The 18,156-nt window shown below is 41.8% G+C and overlaps 1 protein-coding gene across 1 annotated transcript in view; it reads right to left on the reverse strand.

Annotated features, from left to right (window-relative positions):
* Positions 1–11,141: 11,141 nt before the first annotated feature.
* The window catches only part of SEL1L3 (SEL1L family member 3), a 46,623-nt gene continuing 39,608 nt past the window's right edge, over positions 11,142–18,156 (reverse strand). The window contains exon 24 of the mRNA XM_075259875.1: positions 11,142–11,516. Coding sequence (XP_075115976.1) covers positions 11,365–11,516 — 152 coding nt within the window. The 3' untranslated portion in view covers positions 11,142–11,364. The remainder of the gene's footprint in view (positions 11,517–18,156) is intronic.

Consider the following 18,156-nt stretch of genomic DNA (forward strand, 5'->3'; position numbering starts at 1 on the left):
TGTTGATGGGGGTTTGGGGTGCAGTAGGTGCTGAAATTTTTGAAATTTTCCAGTAGCTGCTGCATTTCCCCCCTAGGCTTATACTCGAGTCAATTTTCCAGTTTTTTGTGGTAAAATTAGGGGGGTTGGCTTATATTCGGGTCGGCTTATACTCGAGTATATACGTATTAGCAGTAACATGAAAGTGAAACATCATGGCCGATGGGACATTGATCCATAAATGGAGTCAGGAAGGATTTTGGCATTGTCTACTTCTTGAGGATCAACATGGTTGAATTCTATTTTGGACATTTCAGCCATGTCAACTGTGTACTGTAAGTGAGCATGTCCTAATACACATGACTGAGATATTGGCACATTATATTTCAGCACATGGGTGGGCTAGCAGCTAAACATCGGCATGGTACACTGTTTTTACACACGATAGAAGAAAATTAGTATACTATGTATAATATATTATTAGTAAAAATTTGCACTAATTAGATTCAAGTTGAATCATATTTATCAAAAACATCTCTGTGCTTAAGTCTCCATCATCCTGAAATATTCCTTATTTTTTGCTTTCTTCTCCATTAAGCTTGGACTTTTCATAATATCCCAAAAAATTGTGATTAGTCCATCTATAAAGTCCTAGTGTAACACCCACAAAGACACAGCGGCAAACTATGTACACGTTTCATGTACTACATGACTGGGCATGACTGAAGACACGCTTAACGAAAAATTGGGGCCGGCCTGATACAATGATCGGCCTGAAGAACAGCGCTCACCCAGAAGATGACAGAGACTTCTTTAATAACAAATGGAACAGCACAACGCGTTTCACACATATGGTAGTCCTTCCTCAAGTGCACAGTCACTTCAAGCAACATAGATATATACATAAGAAACATTAAAAATCATCAAACAATAAGAATAAAAAATAATAAAAAAAAGAACAACTGTATGACAAATGAATCTTTCTTCTTTGTTCTTTTTTTTAATTTTTTTATTCTTATTGTTTGATGATTTTTAATGTTTCTTATGTATATATCTATGTTGCTTGAAGTGACTGTGCACTTGAGGAAGGACTACCATATGTCCGAAACGCGTTGTGCTGTTCCATTTGTTATTAAAGAAGTTTCTGTCATCTTCTGGGTGAGCGCTGTTCTTCAGGCCGATCATTGTATCAGGCCGGCCCCAATTTTTCGTTGTACGTTCCCGTTTGTGTAACGGTCCTGCAGCTGCTGCTCTCCACCTTATTCTACATACCCTGGACTTGCTTGCTCTCAAGGCTATTTGGGTTGTTGTGACCTCCTGACAACCCACCCAGGTGAGCAAGCACTTGTCTCTCCATTTAAACCACATTTTCTTCCAGTGGTAATACACGAGGATCGGCTTGGTGTTGTTTGTTTTTTGCCTTCTAAAGACACGCTTAGGCTGGTTCACATCTGCGTTCGGTACTCCGTTTGGGGAGTCCATTTGGGGACCCCTGAACGGAATAGCGAATGCATTAAAAAGAGGTTAGCTAAGAAACCATACGGACCACATAGACTACAATGGGGTCTGTGCGGTTTCTGCACAAAACATGCAAAGAGAAAAGTGCTGCTTCCCGAACGGAATACCAAATGCAGATGTGAATCGGGCTTCAGAATCTTACACAAAGGTGACTCAAATCCATGTCTTTGTGGACATTGCGCTGGATTCTATTCATGTAGTTGTAACCCATGATACTTTTCTCTCAAATGATTTTGGGCGGAAACCGGATGGACGTCGTATAGTCTATTAAGTCTGCGGGTTTCCTCAGGTAACTGCTTTAAAGTGGATTGGATATCCATTTTTCAGGTCCCCCTAGCGTGAACCTGCTGTAAGACAGTTATGTATATGGCTCTTTATGTCTTTCTGAATGTTGGGAACACGTCAAAACTCAACATTTCATCAACTGTAAGGCCTACTTCATTGCCCCACATGCCTGATGTATATGTCATTACCTAGATATTGCCACTTTATGACCATTTCTTATAGATATTCGCTTGATTGCAGGTGTCATGTATGTCATTGCCAAGGGTGGTAACATGTACAATGGCTTGGCTTACAGTGCGTCTCCTCCGCAGATACCTTATTGCTTTGGATAGATTAAATCATCTCTGGTAAATTCTTAGATCAGATCTAAATTGTCTAGATCCTTGGTTATTATTTTATTTATTATGCTTACTTATATAGCACCATCATATTCCGCAGGGCTTTACAGATATTGTCAGTCACTGTCCCATATAGAGCTCACAATCTACATTCCCTATCAGTATGTCTTTGGTGTGTGGGAGGAAACCGGAGTACCCGGAGAAAACCCACGCAAACACGGGGAGAACATACAAGCTCCTTGCAGATGTTGCCCTTGTATTTGAACCCAGGACTCCAGGCTGCAGTGCTAACCACTGAGCCACCGTGTTGGTTAACTTCCTTATATCTTTTGTGCTATGTAACTTCATTCTGGATTCTCTCTCTTCCTCATTCAGAAGGTGTCCACCCGTGACTTAAAAGTTTACACAAAAATTTTAACATTACTTAATTACTTATTAACCTTGACGATTCTTCTTATGTGCTCTGGGCCTCTATTGCTGAATTATACCAAGGATCTGTTTCATTTTTGGCCAAAGCAAACCAATGGTAAAGATAACCAAGTGAGTCTACTAAGGTGACAATTGAATGATAGCTCTACACTGTTCACGACACATACAGTATTCATTGTATCTTACTTTCTATGATGTGTCATTCTAAAAGACATAGCTATTTTTGACATGTAATATACAGTGAACTAAGTTGTCATTATAATAAGGTCATCAGCTCAACAGGAAGTCATATTATGTTGTCACATATTTGGCTTGATCCTAGCTATATTATATTGCCTGTACTAATAACCATTGGGCAATTATGAATCATTGGGAGGCATTGTCTGTAAACAATTTATGTTAAGTTCCCAGCGCACACCCTTGTAGTTACTATTCCCATACCTTAAACTATAAGCCAAAAATGATCAGGAACGCAGGGAAAATGCATCTTGTTATAATGGAGTGGTGCCCTATTGATGCATGTTGTGAGAACACTGTCTATGTGCACCATAAATTTGATCTTCTTCTCATTTATAAGAGTATGGACAACAAGCTCCTTTCTCGGTGTCCACCAGTGTAAGTCTGGCCATACAAATAACAGATATGTCAGCCATGCCTCACAATTCTGGTAGGACCCGATGACCATCTATGTGTACGGTGTCCTCCAAATTATCTCTCAATGGCAGGTCTGCAACGTTGAAACTTTTTTTCTCCAGAGAGATAAACCACCACCTTTGAATCCCACCAGACTTTGAATCCTCCGTTTCCTTGTTTATGGCATTTCTCACCCAGCGGCCCCATTAACCTTTGCTTCTTTCCTTAGTTACTTATTGCTATTATACCTTGCTATGCCTATTTTTCCGTCCAGTCTCTGAATATATTTGGCTAAAATTGTTTCAGTCAAGAAATGGCTTGTCTTGAATGTTACGTATTTAATACTTTTTATATGATTTGTACTTTCTATAAAGATTTTACGTATCGATCCTACTATTCTGTCGAGTTCCTCTAAACTGGTTTGACTTAGGTCTACTGCTGAGGACATTGCCTATATGATCATCCCCTTTGCTGCAGCCAGGTTGCTTCCTCAGAGTAGTCCCAGTTTAGTGACAGCTGACCAAGGTGGGTCAAAGAAATACCATTTGGCACCAAAGCGACAGGCAGTGATGTAGTTAGTAGGCCAGCCAAGATTGGGACAGGCGGAGTTCTCTTGTAATTTTACAACTAGCATAGATCAGAGCAGGTAGAATAGGTTCAGATAAACAGGCAGAGGTCAGACAATGAGAAGAAAGACTAGCTTTGCAGAGATACTAAGAACCTTATTGCTCAGGCACCTTCTAATGGGGAAGGTGCCTTAAATACCCCAATAAATAATGGGATTAGAAGGGGACAGGCTACTTTGTGTCTTTAAGAAGCAGCTAGGGAGCATGTGCACACCCTAAGGCCTTGGTGGTAAACCTATGGCACTTGTGCAAGGGGGCACCCTTGGAGCCTTCTTTGTGGGCAAGCATGCCATTGCCCCAATCAGGCCCCAACTAACCCACACACATTGACTGCTTGCTAATAGGGAATCCATGACAGCTGTACCAGATCACCCAGTGAGTGAGAACTCCTTTCAAGTGTATGTGCAAATGCACATATAGCTAAAAGCTGTCAGTGTAGGCCATGGGTCTATGGGACAGAAGATTGTGACCTCTGACTGTGGCCATACACATTAAACTTAGGTTGGCTGAACTTTACAATATTGTTGGGACTAACCTACCATCTAATGGGCATTTGGCATATGTTGAGGGAATAAAGTACTGCGCATTTAGAGTATACATGTGAATGGGGCGTTTGTTAGGAATACCTGTCAGCAGACAACCATTGAAAGTATAAGGCCAGCTTAAGGCCACTTGGTTGTATATGTATATATCATGTTGTAGACATAGGCCATATTTTACAGCATATACCCTGATTTATTTACTGAACAGTCCTAAGAAGTATGATCCTGTTAGGGGTTTCCCACCCTTCTAGAGTTAGGACAGTAGGAGGGGGTCATTTAGGGATAGGATAGCATGAGCTCCTCTATTTCCTCCTTGTAGTGGACTCCATATTGTAGTTTGATTAGTTCCAATTATCACTGAATCTTCAGTCTTTGGACTCCTTCAGCGATAGACACACCCCTTTGACTAATTTACTACCAGCAGGACTTTTCCCTCCACTGATTTTAGGTGGAAACTTATTGGACCCTATTATAGTCTATTGGGTCTGTGGATTTCCACGTGTACCTTGTTTTAAGCAAATAGTATTTCCATTTTTTGAGTCCCCAAGGGGACCCTAAGAACGGCAACCCAAATGCTAGTGTGAACCTAGCCTAAGTAACAGATGTTATTTAACTAAATCTTGTTTACCCCCAAATAAATAGAGGAGCAGGTAGCACATGTGTGCAATTTTATGGCCAGATAGATTTCTACCGATACGACTTTTGTATAAGTTGCTTTCATTGGAATTGCCTTTCAAAAGCAGAAAAAAGGTTAAAATAAATAGCTATAAATCTGAATATTTAAATAGAAATATCTGGACTTTTTCCGAGTATAATAAACCAATTTTCTGGAATTAGTGTTTTATAATATGGATTACAAAGTTCACCTCGTCCTCCAGTCATACAGATTATTATGGACATTGCCTGCGCTCCTGGCTAATGTGTGACAAATATAAGGGGGTAGTCAATAGACAGAGGTCGGCTGCTAACTGGATTCAGCCTGTCTGTAATCTCACTCTTTAGCATATGGTTTTGTAATACATAGGAGTCTGGATATGCGCAGGATCCATCAGGTCTTGGTCGGAGGCTGAAACTAGTAAAGATTTATTTTAAAGATGTGCAAATTCCAGTTCCAACAGTATTAGATAATATTGCTTAATAGCAGCGTTACATCACTATTGACTTCTATGAAGGGAAAAGTTACGTGACTCCAAAGACACAATAGTCTCTTTGTGTAGTGTAAACTGTGTCTTGTTCTTGGCCGAGCCATGGCACGTGAAGCCAAGAAACAGTAGACACAATAAGCTGCAGTCGCCATTGTGTTGCCTTTCACAGTGTTGGAGGCCGGATTCATGGACATTTGCATGAACCCACCATTGCCCCTGTAAGGGTAAGTTCACATGGTGGTTTTTTGGTCAGGGTTTCGAGGCCGTATCCGCTTCAAAATCCTGACCAAAAAGATAGGTCCTATTGAAATCAATGGGAGCCGCTCAGGTGTTTTTTCCGGGAGCCAGTTTGTTCCGGCTCCTGGAAAAAGAAACGAGATGCTCATTCTTCAGGCCGTTTCGCCTCGCAATTTGGCCTAAAAAGACACTCTCTCCTCCCGACTAGGCCCATTCATTGGGCCTAATCCAGAGCGAAGTATGCGGCTACCCAGTTTTTGGTCCGGAACCTGAGGCGACCTCCGCCTCAGGTTCCGGACCAAGAAACTCCATCTGAACTTACCCTAAACCTGCACAGGAATCAGACAAGCAAATGCTTATTTGTTGGATCTTTTACATGGGCATAAAATTGTTATTATCATTGAGGGCATCATATCTAAACATGTAAATAAGGGATATGCGGCCAACAAATGCATACCGTATGGGGTCAAACTACTGTATGGGGTCAATGATATTAACAATCAATGATACAATGATGGCTGCATGTGAATCGTGACCTAAAGAGACTTGACTGACATGGTACATTGTCAAATGGCACCCATTATGGCCAGCAAATCTGTCCATAGGGATGTGGCCAGGTTGCCTGTCATAGGCGCTTTCTACAGTACATAGCTGTGGGTGGAAAATATCAGATTTAATGATCTAGCACTAAACAGAGTTCAGAAACCCAAAGATTTCGTCGTCATATGCATCATATTACATATCTGGAAAGGTATAAAGTTCCAATGCAGATGTAACAAATTGTTGATGAAGGTAAAGAACATCCTTTTCAGCATTAAACGTTATATGATATAAGTGGGAAGCGAACTGATCTGAGAAGCATTTGGGGGTATAAAGCAATGGTAGACTGATTTATAGCTCACAGTGCCAAGACAAATAAGGTCTTATAATATATGAAAAAGTGGGGTATTGTGTGTATTTGTACAGCACTGTATAGGAATTACTTGGAAGAGCTGGAGAAGGTCCAAAGGTGCTTTCAGTAAGAGATGAGATTTACTGCGGTACTAAGAAATATTACAACATTGTGGTTCGTTAGTAGTACGGTACAAAGATAGTTTAAAGGAAATGTGTCGTCAGAAATGACATGGGTTTTAATCAAGTTTTGTTGAGGTTTAAAAAAAAAAAATTACAGTTCTGACTCTGGCCACTTAGCCAAATAACATGCTCAGACTTCCTATTTCCTCTAGGAGATTTCTTTGCAGCAGTTACCTCACTTTCAGTATCAGCACACTGATGACCACGGCTTTTCGGGAAGGATTAGCTCACTAGAAAAATTATGTTACAGTTGTCCACTGAAGTCTATGGAGAGGGTAGGAAGAAGGAAAACAGAAGCAGAAATACCCACAGACACGCCTGACCAATAAGTGATTTATTGTCTTGATTCATGACTAAACTGCTCAGCATGGCTGTATTTGTCCTCCATGATGCTGTTACTTATGAGGGAGTGCTGCAGGTAGATAGTACAGTAGATTCTCCTCTACTTTCTGTGTGCAGTGTATGGAAGACATCATAGTAGCTAGTCTTCACCGAATAGCTCAGGTAGAACTGAAAATTGGACTTAGAGACTGCAGAACTGGTGAAAATTGTCATATACAAGTCATATTATCGACAGAAATTGTGTTATTCCTCATGTACAGACATATACAGCTTGTTCGAAAATATAACCTCAAACAAGTCAGCATCCAGACGGGGTCTCCTCTAGTGTCTCCTGTGGTTAAGGGCTTCGATGTCATGTTATACTAAGGGATTCACAGCTTTTAGCTTGAGTACAGGCTTCATAAGTGGCATAACTAGAGTCTTGTGGGCCCCGATGCAATCCTTTGTCCGGGGCCCCCTACCTCATCCCTACAGTGAATTCTTGATAGTGATGGTTATGGGTGATAAGGAGTTTAATCCACCTCAGTGTGGTTCGGGCAATCTGTGGGTCTCCTTGGCTTATGGGCCAGATGGAAGCTGCAATCTCAATACTGATGCCAGTGCTTATGGGCCACCAAGGCTCCTGGGCCCTGGAGTGACTGCATCCTCTCAAGTTACACTCCTGTGCTTTATCTACTGTTTTTTTTCACTCTGCACTTTCATAATATTCCTTTATTATTTTTGCTTCCATCCTACATCTATATCACCATAGTTGTGTCCATAACTCTAAGGAATTGTGACCCCCTGCACTATCCTCATATTCACACTACAGGAGACATTGCTCTCTCTCTCTCTCTCTCTCTCTCCTGGAACTTGGTGAGGAAACTTCCCAAGAAATAGAAAAGACAGCTTTTTTTCCCACTCTAATAGGTTGTGACACCTTGCTCAGATATGATATATATGATGTGGCTCAGGGGCGTAACTACCATAGAGGCAGCGGAGGCGGCTGCCACAGGGCCCGGGCCATTAGGGGGCCCGGTGACAGCCGCTTCCGCTGCGTTTTTTTATTTTTTAAATAGGCCGTTACGGCCCCTATTCACTTGCTGATCCTGGCTGGGCCGGGATCGGCAAGTGACACCGCAGGCCCCACAAATACTATCATTATACAGACCCCAGAGTATAATAATTGTTTATGGGTGTCCACTATGGGGGATAATACTGTGTGCAGGGGCCAGTAAGGGACAAAATACTGTGTGCAGGGCTTACTAAAGGACATAATAGAGTGCGGAGGAGGGGGTCGGTCGATGTCTTCGGGGAGGGCCCCATGACAAAAGTTCACCACGGGGCCCCGCCATTCCTAGTTACGCCACTGATGTGGCTACATATATATATATATATATATATATATATATATATATATATATATATATATATACAGTATATAGCACATGGTATTTGCTTCCTTCTCACTTCTGCTGCCACTACATGCATGTTAGTTTACCAGTACTCACTGTCCCTGGAGATACAGTTTGCAAGCAATAGTTTCACTGACCTCTAGTGGTGTATATTATATATACTGTATATTGTATTTAAACTACAAATGACCTGCCAGTTCAAACTATGATAAGAAAAAATGAAAAAAAAAAAAATTTTTTATAAATATATAAATATATATATATATATATATATATAAATTTTACTATTGGACGCAACTGTAAGGGGACTTAGTGGCCATACACAGAATTCCTGCCCAAGGAAGTCATTTCACTAGCAATGGTGTTTGTTCTGTTTATTGTACATTTTGCTGTTGTTTTCCCGTGGCGTGCGGAGACTGTCAATTGTGCTTTCATACAGGTGACTTGTGTATAGGCAGAACATTGGTTACACTAAAGTGTACTGCCTTGGGAAGAGTTCAAGAGAGACATAGTGGGGTAGATAGGTAAATCACCTGAAGCAAACGCTGTTGTCTGCATGTCAATCTGCACCTCCATTGCTGAGATATAGCCTCTCTTTGTTAATATGCAAATCAACTCTTTGGAGCTCCAAATAACTCATTTGCATATTGACAAAAATGTAGGTATCTTAGCAAAGGAAACACCAATTCACAATCCCCATCCTTCTTTCCCAGCCTTGTGTCACTTTGGCATTGAACTGATGAATGTACTGAGGGTGAACAATGACTGGCACTGATATGAGGACACTGCGATGATCTCCTCATAGGGACGCCTTATCGACAATCATATGGTAGAAATGGCTGGTGTCACTTTGTTAGGAGTAGGCGGCACATCCCTTGGTGCTCATCAACCTTGATACTTAAATGTGGATCAGTCTCTAACAAAGGTTATCAATATCATCAGTAAACATCATCCCTTGTATACATATACGGTCTGGGCTGTTCTCTGCTAAGAGCTGGGACATGGTTGGAGTTATTTATGTTGTTGATGTCGATTGTTATAGGCGGCTGCTGGTATGTATTATTTATTCATCTTTTCTTAGTTTTCTACTGAATTTTATTTGGGATATCAACAAGTTATTTATAAACAAGGTTTACTAAGTAAGGAAATATGTTATCTAGATTACTTGCGAGTCACACCTAATATTACTATGATATCATATTAAAGCTAAAGCCCCAAGGGACGTTCCATAGCAAAAAAACAGCACTGCGGGAAGAACCGCGGCGGCAACGCAACACGGTTCTTACCGCAGCGCTTTAGACAGAAAATTTGTGGAGTTTTCCTCTGCGTACTATCTGTTACGATTATACAGATGGGGAAACCACTGGCGTTTTCGTAGGTATAATTGACATGCTGCAATTTCTAAAATCTCGCTGGTTTTGGAAATCACAGCATGTCCGCACCACAGTTATTACTGCAAAGTGGGCATGGGATCCGCTACAATCCCATCCACTTTGCCCTTACTCTAAAACCCCGTGATTTTTCCTGCAGCGTCTCCGTCGTGCGGGGCCCCAGCCTAAAGGAGTATTCTAACAATTCAAAAATTTCAGGAATCTTTCACAATAAGGGATGATTTCTTCCAAGGTGGACAACCTATTGTATCATGAACCAAATTTATGACGAGGCTCACTTATGGTCAAGAATCAAGCAAATCCTCCACCATCATATGGATCCTCAAGTCTGGTGTATAATATGCCAATCTTGATGAATCCACCTCCTCCTGGCACCAAGAGAAGCTACTGGGCAGCTCTCCTTTGTCTTTCCCCATTTTGCCGAATTGGCAGCTCCCTCCCCACTGAGAAGACCCTGCCAGATCCTGTTCACATTTTGACATGAGTTCAGCCATGTATAAGTGGAAGACCAAAGATTATGACAAAATACAATTGAGTTGTCATTTTATGGCACTGTTATGCACCATGACAACCTTCACAGACCAACTTGAATGCCAGTCATCTGAAATTCGTGATGTTTGGCCAGCTATAAACTGAACATACTTGTTCGTACTACCATGATGTACTGGCTACTAAATGAGGACCTAGTACTCCAGCTTTAAGTCTTATCAGATATTAATTATTCCACTGATTCCAGCACAGTAGAAATTTTCTCTCTAGCCTCCACCATTCCTGAGCAATTAGTGCAGTTAGTTTTGGTGTCTGATATGCTACTTAGGCTTTGTACTGTCAGGAGGACAGTGTCAGGCAGGGGGCGTGATTCAGAGCTCCAATCAGAGGCAGCCAGTGTCAGTGCTCAGAATGTCACAACTTGTCTTACCTGGCCTGACACCGCCCACCTGACAGTACATAGACTAAATAGCATATCAGACAGCACAACTAACAGCATTTATTTCTCAGGAATGGTGGGGGCTAGAGATAAAATCTGAACTGTGCAAGAATCAGTGGAATGATGCAAAGAGCAGCTGGATTTGGCAGAGGTAGTAAAAGGTCCTCTTTAAGATCTCAGAAGGTCACTGTGTTCATCTTAGTCCTTCAAACAATGATTAATGATAATGATTATTAATAATTTATGAGACTGAAATGTTCTTTATTCTCCTACATATGTAGAAAATTGCCTGCAATTTCTCTTTGTCAATTTCTTCCAAAATTAAGCAGAAATATTCCTTCATATAGTCAGATTCCCTGTAATGATGACATACTAGTGCTGCACCTTACATTGTCCACTGAGCGATGATTTAGGACACCTTTTGCCATTTAGATCACGTCTACAAGTGACAGAAGACCAGCACTATAAGTCATCACTATATGGCCATCGCTGTGCACTGTGTGTCATCTGGTCAGGTCCATGTTTCTAGTCTCTGAATGGGGTGGTACAAAACTATTGCCATCTGTTTGCTCAGCCCTTGGAGTAGCATTGGGATTGTTCTCTGATGGTGGAGAACTGTGGACGTTGTGAACTCTTCTATACTCCAAAATATTACCTGTAATAAATGATAGAATTGCATGACGTCATTTTAGTAAATGCTTGTAGTACATATGGAACCATTATGGATATTTACAAAGGATGGGAGATCACAACAATAAAAATAAGCACGCAAGGTTTCCGAAATACAGGCTCATATTTGGTAACGTATTTAGTAATGTTTTTTGGTACCAACGTTTTAGGGAATTGTTTCAATACTAATAACTCTGCTTGCACAAGCCAAAGGAATTGTCATTGTTTACTTTTCCAAATGTGATGTGTTATTCAATGGAGGCTGCTGATGGATGGGTTTGGTCATTACCTCCTCTATAGGTGCAGGGACCAGAGTTTAGAGACAACAGGGCATAATTCCCACTAATGTGTATGCTATCTATAAGGACAAGTGTAGATATGATCAGGCAGGGTACTAAGCTCTCCAGTAATGTCATGCTGTTAAAATGGTCACCAAACACTAATGGAATGAAGTTTACCAGCTGTCAACACTAATGAAAGTGCAAATATTAAAGTTTACCATCTACAGGGATTAAAATCCCAAAAGAAGACAGATTAGACCATACAAATATTTACTCATACAACTCTGCATTCCCTACTACCTAGGATAGTGACTGATGGTGACTACCTAGGATGGTAAATGATGGTGACCTAGGACAATAGAGACAACAAAAGAGACACAAAAATAGACTAAATTAATAGCTTTGTGAGGAACTAAGGGAACAAGGTTAGAAGCACTTACATGTGGCTTCCTCCAGTGCTGTACAAGAGTACTATATAGTTAACTTCTATAAGGTCAACAATTATGTTTGCTTCAATGGAAAAAGGAAATCTTGCTCTAGCACCACCTTTTGCAAGGTGGCTCCCTATGGATCAATGCCTAATTTTCTAAATACTTAGAGACATTGGGGTAGTTTATTAAGACTGGCATTTCCTACTCCAGTCTTAATAACTCCCATGACTAGTGCAAGGTGTACCTAAATTATTGCAGAAATTGGGCACAATGCTGTGCATCAGCAATGAAATCTACACTAGCCAGGCAAAGATTTCTTGTATAATTTACATTAGTTTTCTGGTGTGATATTAAATTTCTTGGGCTGAGGCTCAAGAAAGGGTTGTGCACCAAAGATGCTCAACGATTATATCACTGACGTAAATGGGTTAATGAATTCCCTGCTTCATCTGGGATTAAAGCCAAAGCAGAACATAAGAACAGTGATGTAAGACTGTGTAGCAAGCAATGGGCTGCTGGATAGGCCAGAGGCTGGACATATATAGCAATAAAGGATGGAATGGTGAAAGTTTATATCACATGTCCTTCCTACAGTAATTCTACTTCTACATAATGAGGGTTTTTTTGGGGTATAAATTAGATATTCATGTTGACTTCAGAGATTTTACGACCTTATTTAAATATTGAATATTTTTAGTGCAATATTCTGGAGCAAAGTGAAAAACTAAAAGATACATAGGTTTATATGTAAACTGGATTTGGTAGGGAATAAATGTAGACTGGTTCGGGTAAGGTATAAATGTAGACTGGTCCAGGTAAGGTAAAAATGTAGATTGGGCCGGGTAAGGTATAAATGTAGACTGGTCTGGGTAAGGTATAAATGTAGACTGGTCTGGGTAAGGTATAAATATAGACTGGTCCGGGTAAGGTATAAATGTAGACTGGTCTGGGTAAGGTATAAATGTAGACTGGTCTGGGTAAGGTATAAATGTAGACTGGTCCAGGTAAGGTAAAAATGTAGATTGGGCCGGGTAAGGTATAAATGTAGACTGGTCTGGGTAAGGTATAAATGTAGACTGGTCTGGGTAAGGTATAAATGTAGACTGGTCTGGGTAAGGTATAAATATAGACTGGTCCGGGTAAGGTATAAATGTAGACTGGTCCGGGTAAGGTATAAATGTAGACTGGTCTGGGTAAGGTATAAATGTAGACTGGTCCGGGTAAGGTATAAATGTAGACTGGTCTGGGAAAGGTATAAATGTAGACTGGTCCGGGTAAGGTATAAATGTAGACTGGTCCGGGTAAGGTATAAATATAGACTGGTCCGGGTAAGGTATAAATGTAGACTGGTCTGGGAAAGGTATAAATATAGACTGGTCCGGGTAAGGTATAAATGTAGACTGGTCTGGGTAAGGTATAAATGTAGACTGGTCTGGGTAAGGTATAAATGTAGACTGGTCTGGGAAAGGTATAAATGTAGACTGGTCTGTGTAAGGTATAAATGTAGACTGGTCCGGGTAAGGTATAAATGTAGACTGGTCCGGGTAAGGTATAAATGTAGACTGGTCCGGGTAAGGTATAAATGTAGACTGGTCCGGGTAAGGTATAAATGTAGACTGGCCTGGGTAAGGTATAAATGTAGACTGGTCCGGGTAAGGTATAAATGTAGACTGGTCTGGGAAAGGTATAAATGTAGACTGGTCCGGGTAAGGTATAAATGTAGACTGGTCCGGGTAAGGTATAAATATAGACTGGTCCGGGTAAGGTATAAATGTAGACTGGTCTGGGAAAGGTATAAATATAGACTGGTCCGGGTAAGGTATAAATGTAGACTGGTCTGGGTAAGGTATAAATGTAGACTGGTCTGGGTAAGGTATAAATGTAGACTGGTCTGGGTAAGGTATAAATATAGACTGGTCCGGGTAAGGTATAAATGTAGACTGGTCCGGGTAAGGTATAAATGTAGACTGGTCTGGGTAAGGTATAAATGTAGACTGGTCCGGGTAAGGTATAAATGTAGACTGGTCTGGGAAAGGTATAAATGTAGACTGGTCCGGGTAAGGTATAAATGTAGACTGGTCCGGGTAAGGTATAAATATAGACTGGTCCGGGTAAGGTATAAATGTAGACTGGTCTGGGAAAGGTATAAATATAGACTGGTCCGGGTAAGGTATAAATGTAGACTGGTCTGGGTAAGGTATAAATGTAGACTGGTCTGGGTAAGGTATAAATGTAGACTGGTCTGGGAAAGGTATAAATGTAGACTGGTCTGTGTAAGGTATAAATGTAGACTGGTCCGGGTAAGGTATAAATGTAGACTGGTCCGGGTAAGGTATAAATGTAGACTGGTCCGGGTAAGGTATAAATGTAGACTGGTCCGGGTAAGGTATAAATGTAGACTGGCCTGGGTAAGGTATAAATGTAGACTGGTCCGGGTAAGGTATAAATGTAGACTGGTCTGGGAAAGGTATAAATGTAGACTGGTCCGGGTAAGGTATAAATGTAGACTGGTCCGGGTAAGGTATAAATATAGACTGGTCCGGGTAAGGTATAAATGTAGACTGGTCTGGGAAAGGTATAAATATAGACTGGTCCGGGTAAGGTATAAATGTAGACTGGTCTGGGTAAGGTATAAATGTAGACTGGTCTGGGTAAGGTATAAATGTAGACTGGTCTGGGAAAGGTATAAATGTAGACTGGTCTGTGTAAGGTATAAATGTAGACTGGTCCGGGTAAGGTATAAATGTAGACTGGTCCGGGTAAGGTATAAATGTAGACTGGTCCGGGTAAGGTATAAATGTAGACTGGTCCGGGTAAGGTATAAATGTAGACTGGTCTGGGTAAGGTATAAATGTAGACTAGTCCGGGTAAGGTATAAATGTAGACTGGTCCGGGTAAGGTATAAATATAGACTGGTCCGGGTAAGGTATAAATGTAGACTGGTCTGGGTAAGGTATAAATGTAGACTGGTCTGGGTAAGGTATAAATGTAGACTGGTCTGGGTAAGGTATAAATGTAGACTGGTCCGGGTAAGGTATAAATGTAGACTGGTCTGGGTAAGGTATAAATGTAGACTGGTCTGGGTAAGGTATAAATGTATACTGGTCTGTGTAAGGTATAAATGTAGACTGGTCCGGGTAAGGTATAAATGTAGACTGGTCCGGGTAAGGTATAAATGTAGACTGGTCTGGGTAAGGTATAAATGTATACTGGTCCGGGTAAGGTATAAATGTAGACTGGTCCGGGTAAGGTATAAATATAGACTGGTCCGGGTAAGGTATAAATGTAGACTGGTCTGGGTAAGGTATAAATGTAGACTGGACTGGGTAAGGTATAAATGTAGACTGGTCCGGGTAAGGTATAAATGTAGACTATTATTATTATTGTTTATGTACAGTCCTATGAAAAAGTTTGGGCACCCCTATTAATCTTAATCATTTTTAGTTCTAAATATTTTGGTGTTTGCAGCAGCCATTTCAGTTTGATATATCTAATAACTGATGGACACAGTAATATTTCAGGATTGAAATGAGGTTTATTGTACTAACAGAAAATGTGCAATATGCATTAAACCAAAATTTGACCGGTGCAAAAGTATGGGCACCTCAACAGAAAAATGACATTAATATTTAGTAGCTCCTCCTTTTAGTCGCTTCCTGTAGCTTTTAATCAGTTCCTGGATCCTGGATGAAGGGATTTTGGACCATTCCTATTTACAAAACAATTCAAGTTCAGTTAAGTTTGCACCGGTCAAATTTTGGTTTAATGCATATTGCACATTTTCTGTTAGTACAATAAACCTCATTTCAATCCTGAAATATTACTGTGTCCATCAATTATTAGATATATCAAACTGAAATGGCTGCTGCAAACACCAAAATATTTAGAACTAAAAATGATTAAGATTAATAGGGGTGCCCAAACTTTTTCATAGGACTGTATATAGCACCATTAATTCCATGGTGCTTTACATTTGGGGGTTACATATAATACACAAAATATACAGGTAGATATAATACTAACAGTGATCGGCTGGCACAGTGGGGTAGAGGACCCTGCCCGCGAGGGCTTACAATCTATGAGGGAAGGGGGGTAGAGACAGAAGGAGAGGGGAGACTGTACAGATGGCAGTGCGGTGATAGTGTTATTGGGGGGTGTAGGCCTTCCTGAATAGGTGAGTCTTCAGGGCCTTCATGAATCCTGTGATTGTGGAGATCAGTCTTATGTGTCTTGGTAAGGAGTTCCAGAGTATGGGGGATGCACGGGAGAAATCTTGGGGTTGTGTGAGGAGCGGATGAAAGCAGAGCGGAGTAGGAGGTCATTGGAGGATCTGAGGTTACGTGTAGGCAGGTAATTAGGAAGGAGATTAGTTCAGAGATATATGGAGGGGACAGGTTGTGGATGGCTTTGTATGTTAACGTTAGTAGCTTGAACTCAATTCGCTGGGCTATGGGTAGCCAGTGGAGAGACTGGCAGAGGGGAGCAGTCGATGAAGATCGGGGCGTGAGGTGGATTAAGCGAGCAGCACAGTTTAGGGTGGACTGGAGGGGGGCGAGGGTGTTAGCTGGGAGTCCATGGAGAAGGGTGTTGCAGTAATCTAAGCGGGAGATTATGAGGGCCTGGACGAGCATCTTGGTAGTTTCAGGGGTGAGGAAGGATTTGATGGATGTTCTTGAGCTGGAGGCAGCAGGAGGTTTTGAGGGTTTGAATATGTGGCTTAAAGGATAGGTCAGAGTCCAGGGTTACCCCAAGACATCGGGCCTGTGGGACAGGGGTGAGTGGGGTTCCGTTAACTTTGATATATGGGTCGGGTGGAGGGGCCATACGGGATGGGGTGAAAATGATGAACTCCGTTTTCTCCATGTTGAGTTTGAGAAAGCGGGAGGAGAGGAAGGAGGCTACGGCCACTAAACAATCTGGAACTCTGGCCAGCAGGGAGGTAATATCTGGTCCAGAGATGTATATTTGGGTGTCGTCGGCATAACAGTGGTATTGAAAACCATGAGATTCTAGGAGTTGGCCCAGGCCAAGGGTGTAGATGGAGAACAGGAGGGGTCCTAGGACGGAGCCCTGGGGGACACCTACAGAGAGAGGGTGAGGTGAGGAGGTGGTGTGCGAGTGGGAGACGCTGAATGTGCGGTCGGTGAGGTATGAGGAGATTCAGGAAAGGGCCAGGTCAGATACCAAGGGATGAGAAAATTTCTAACAAGAGGGAGTGGTCAACTGTGTCAAAGGCAGAGGAGAGGTCAAGGAGGAGGAGGACAGAGTAATGGTGCTTGGCTTTGGCCGTTAGCAGGTCATTGGTAACTTTTGTTAGGGCAGTTTCAGTGGAGTGCTGGGGTCTGAAGCCTGACTGTAGTCTGTCAAAGAGCAGGTTGGACGAGAGATAGGCGGAGAGTTCAGAGTGGACGTGTTGCTCAAGCAGTTTTGATGTGTATGGGTAAGATGGGACGATAGTTGGCAGGAGAGGACGGGTCGAGGAACGGTTTCTTAAGTATAGGAGTGACAGTGGCGTGTTTGAAGGAGGAGGGGAAGGATCCATTGGCTAGGGATAGGATGAAGAGATGGGTTAGGGCCGGAGTAATGACTTCAATGAGCTTGGGGATGAAATGTGACTGAATCGGGTCAAGCACGCAGGAGGTGAGGTGGGATTTGGAGATTAGGGAGGAGAGTTTTTCATCAGCGATAGTGGGGAAACAGGTCAGGGATGAGGAGCAGCAAGTAGTTGGGTCAAGGGGTTGTTTGGGGTGTAGGGTGAGACTGTCTCTGATGGTGTCAATTTTAGTTTTAAAGTAAGAGGCGAAGTCGTCAGCTGAGATAAGTGATGTTGGAGGGGGGCAGGAGGACAGAGGAGGGAGTTGAAGGTGGAGAATAGCTGTTTGGGGTTGCGAGAGAGTGCAGATATGAGTGTGGT

This window comes from Leptodactylus fuscus, chromosome 1, assembly GCF_031893055.1.
Source record: "Leptodactylus fuscus isolate aLepFus1 chromosome 1, aLepFus1.hap2, whole genome shotgun sequence".
NCBI classification, from domain to species: Eukaryota; Metazoa; Chordata; class Amphibia; order Anura; family Leptodactylidae; genus Leptodactylus; species Leptodactylus fuscus.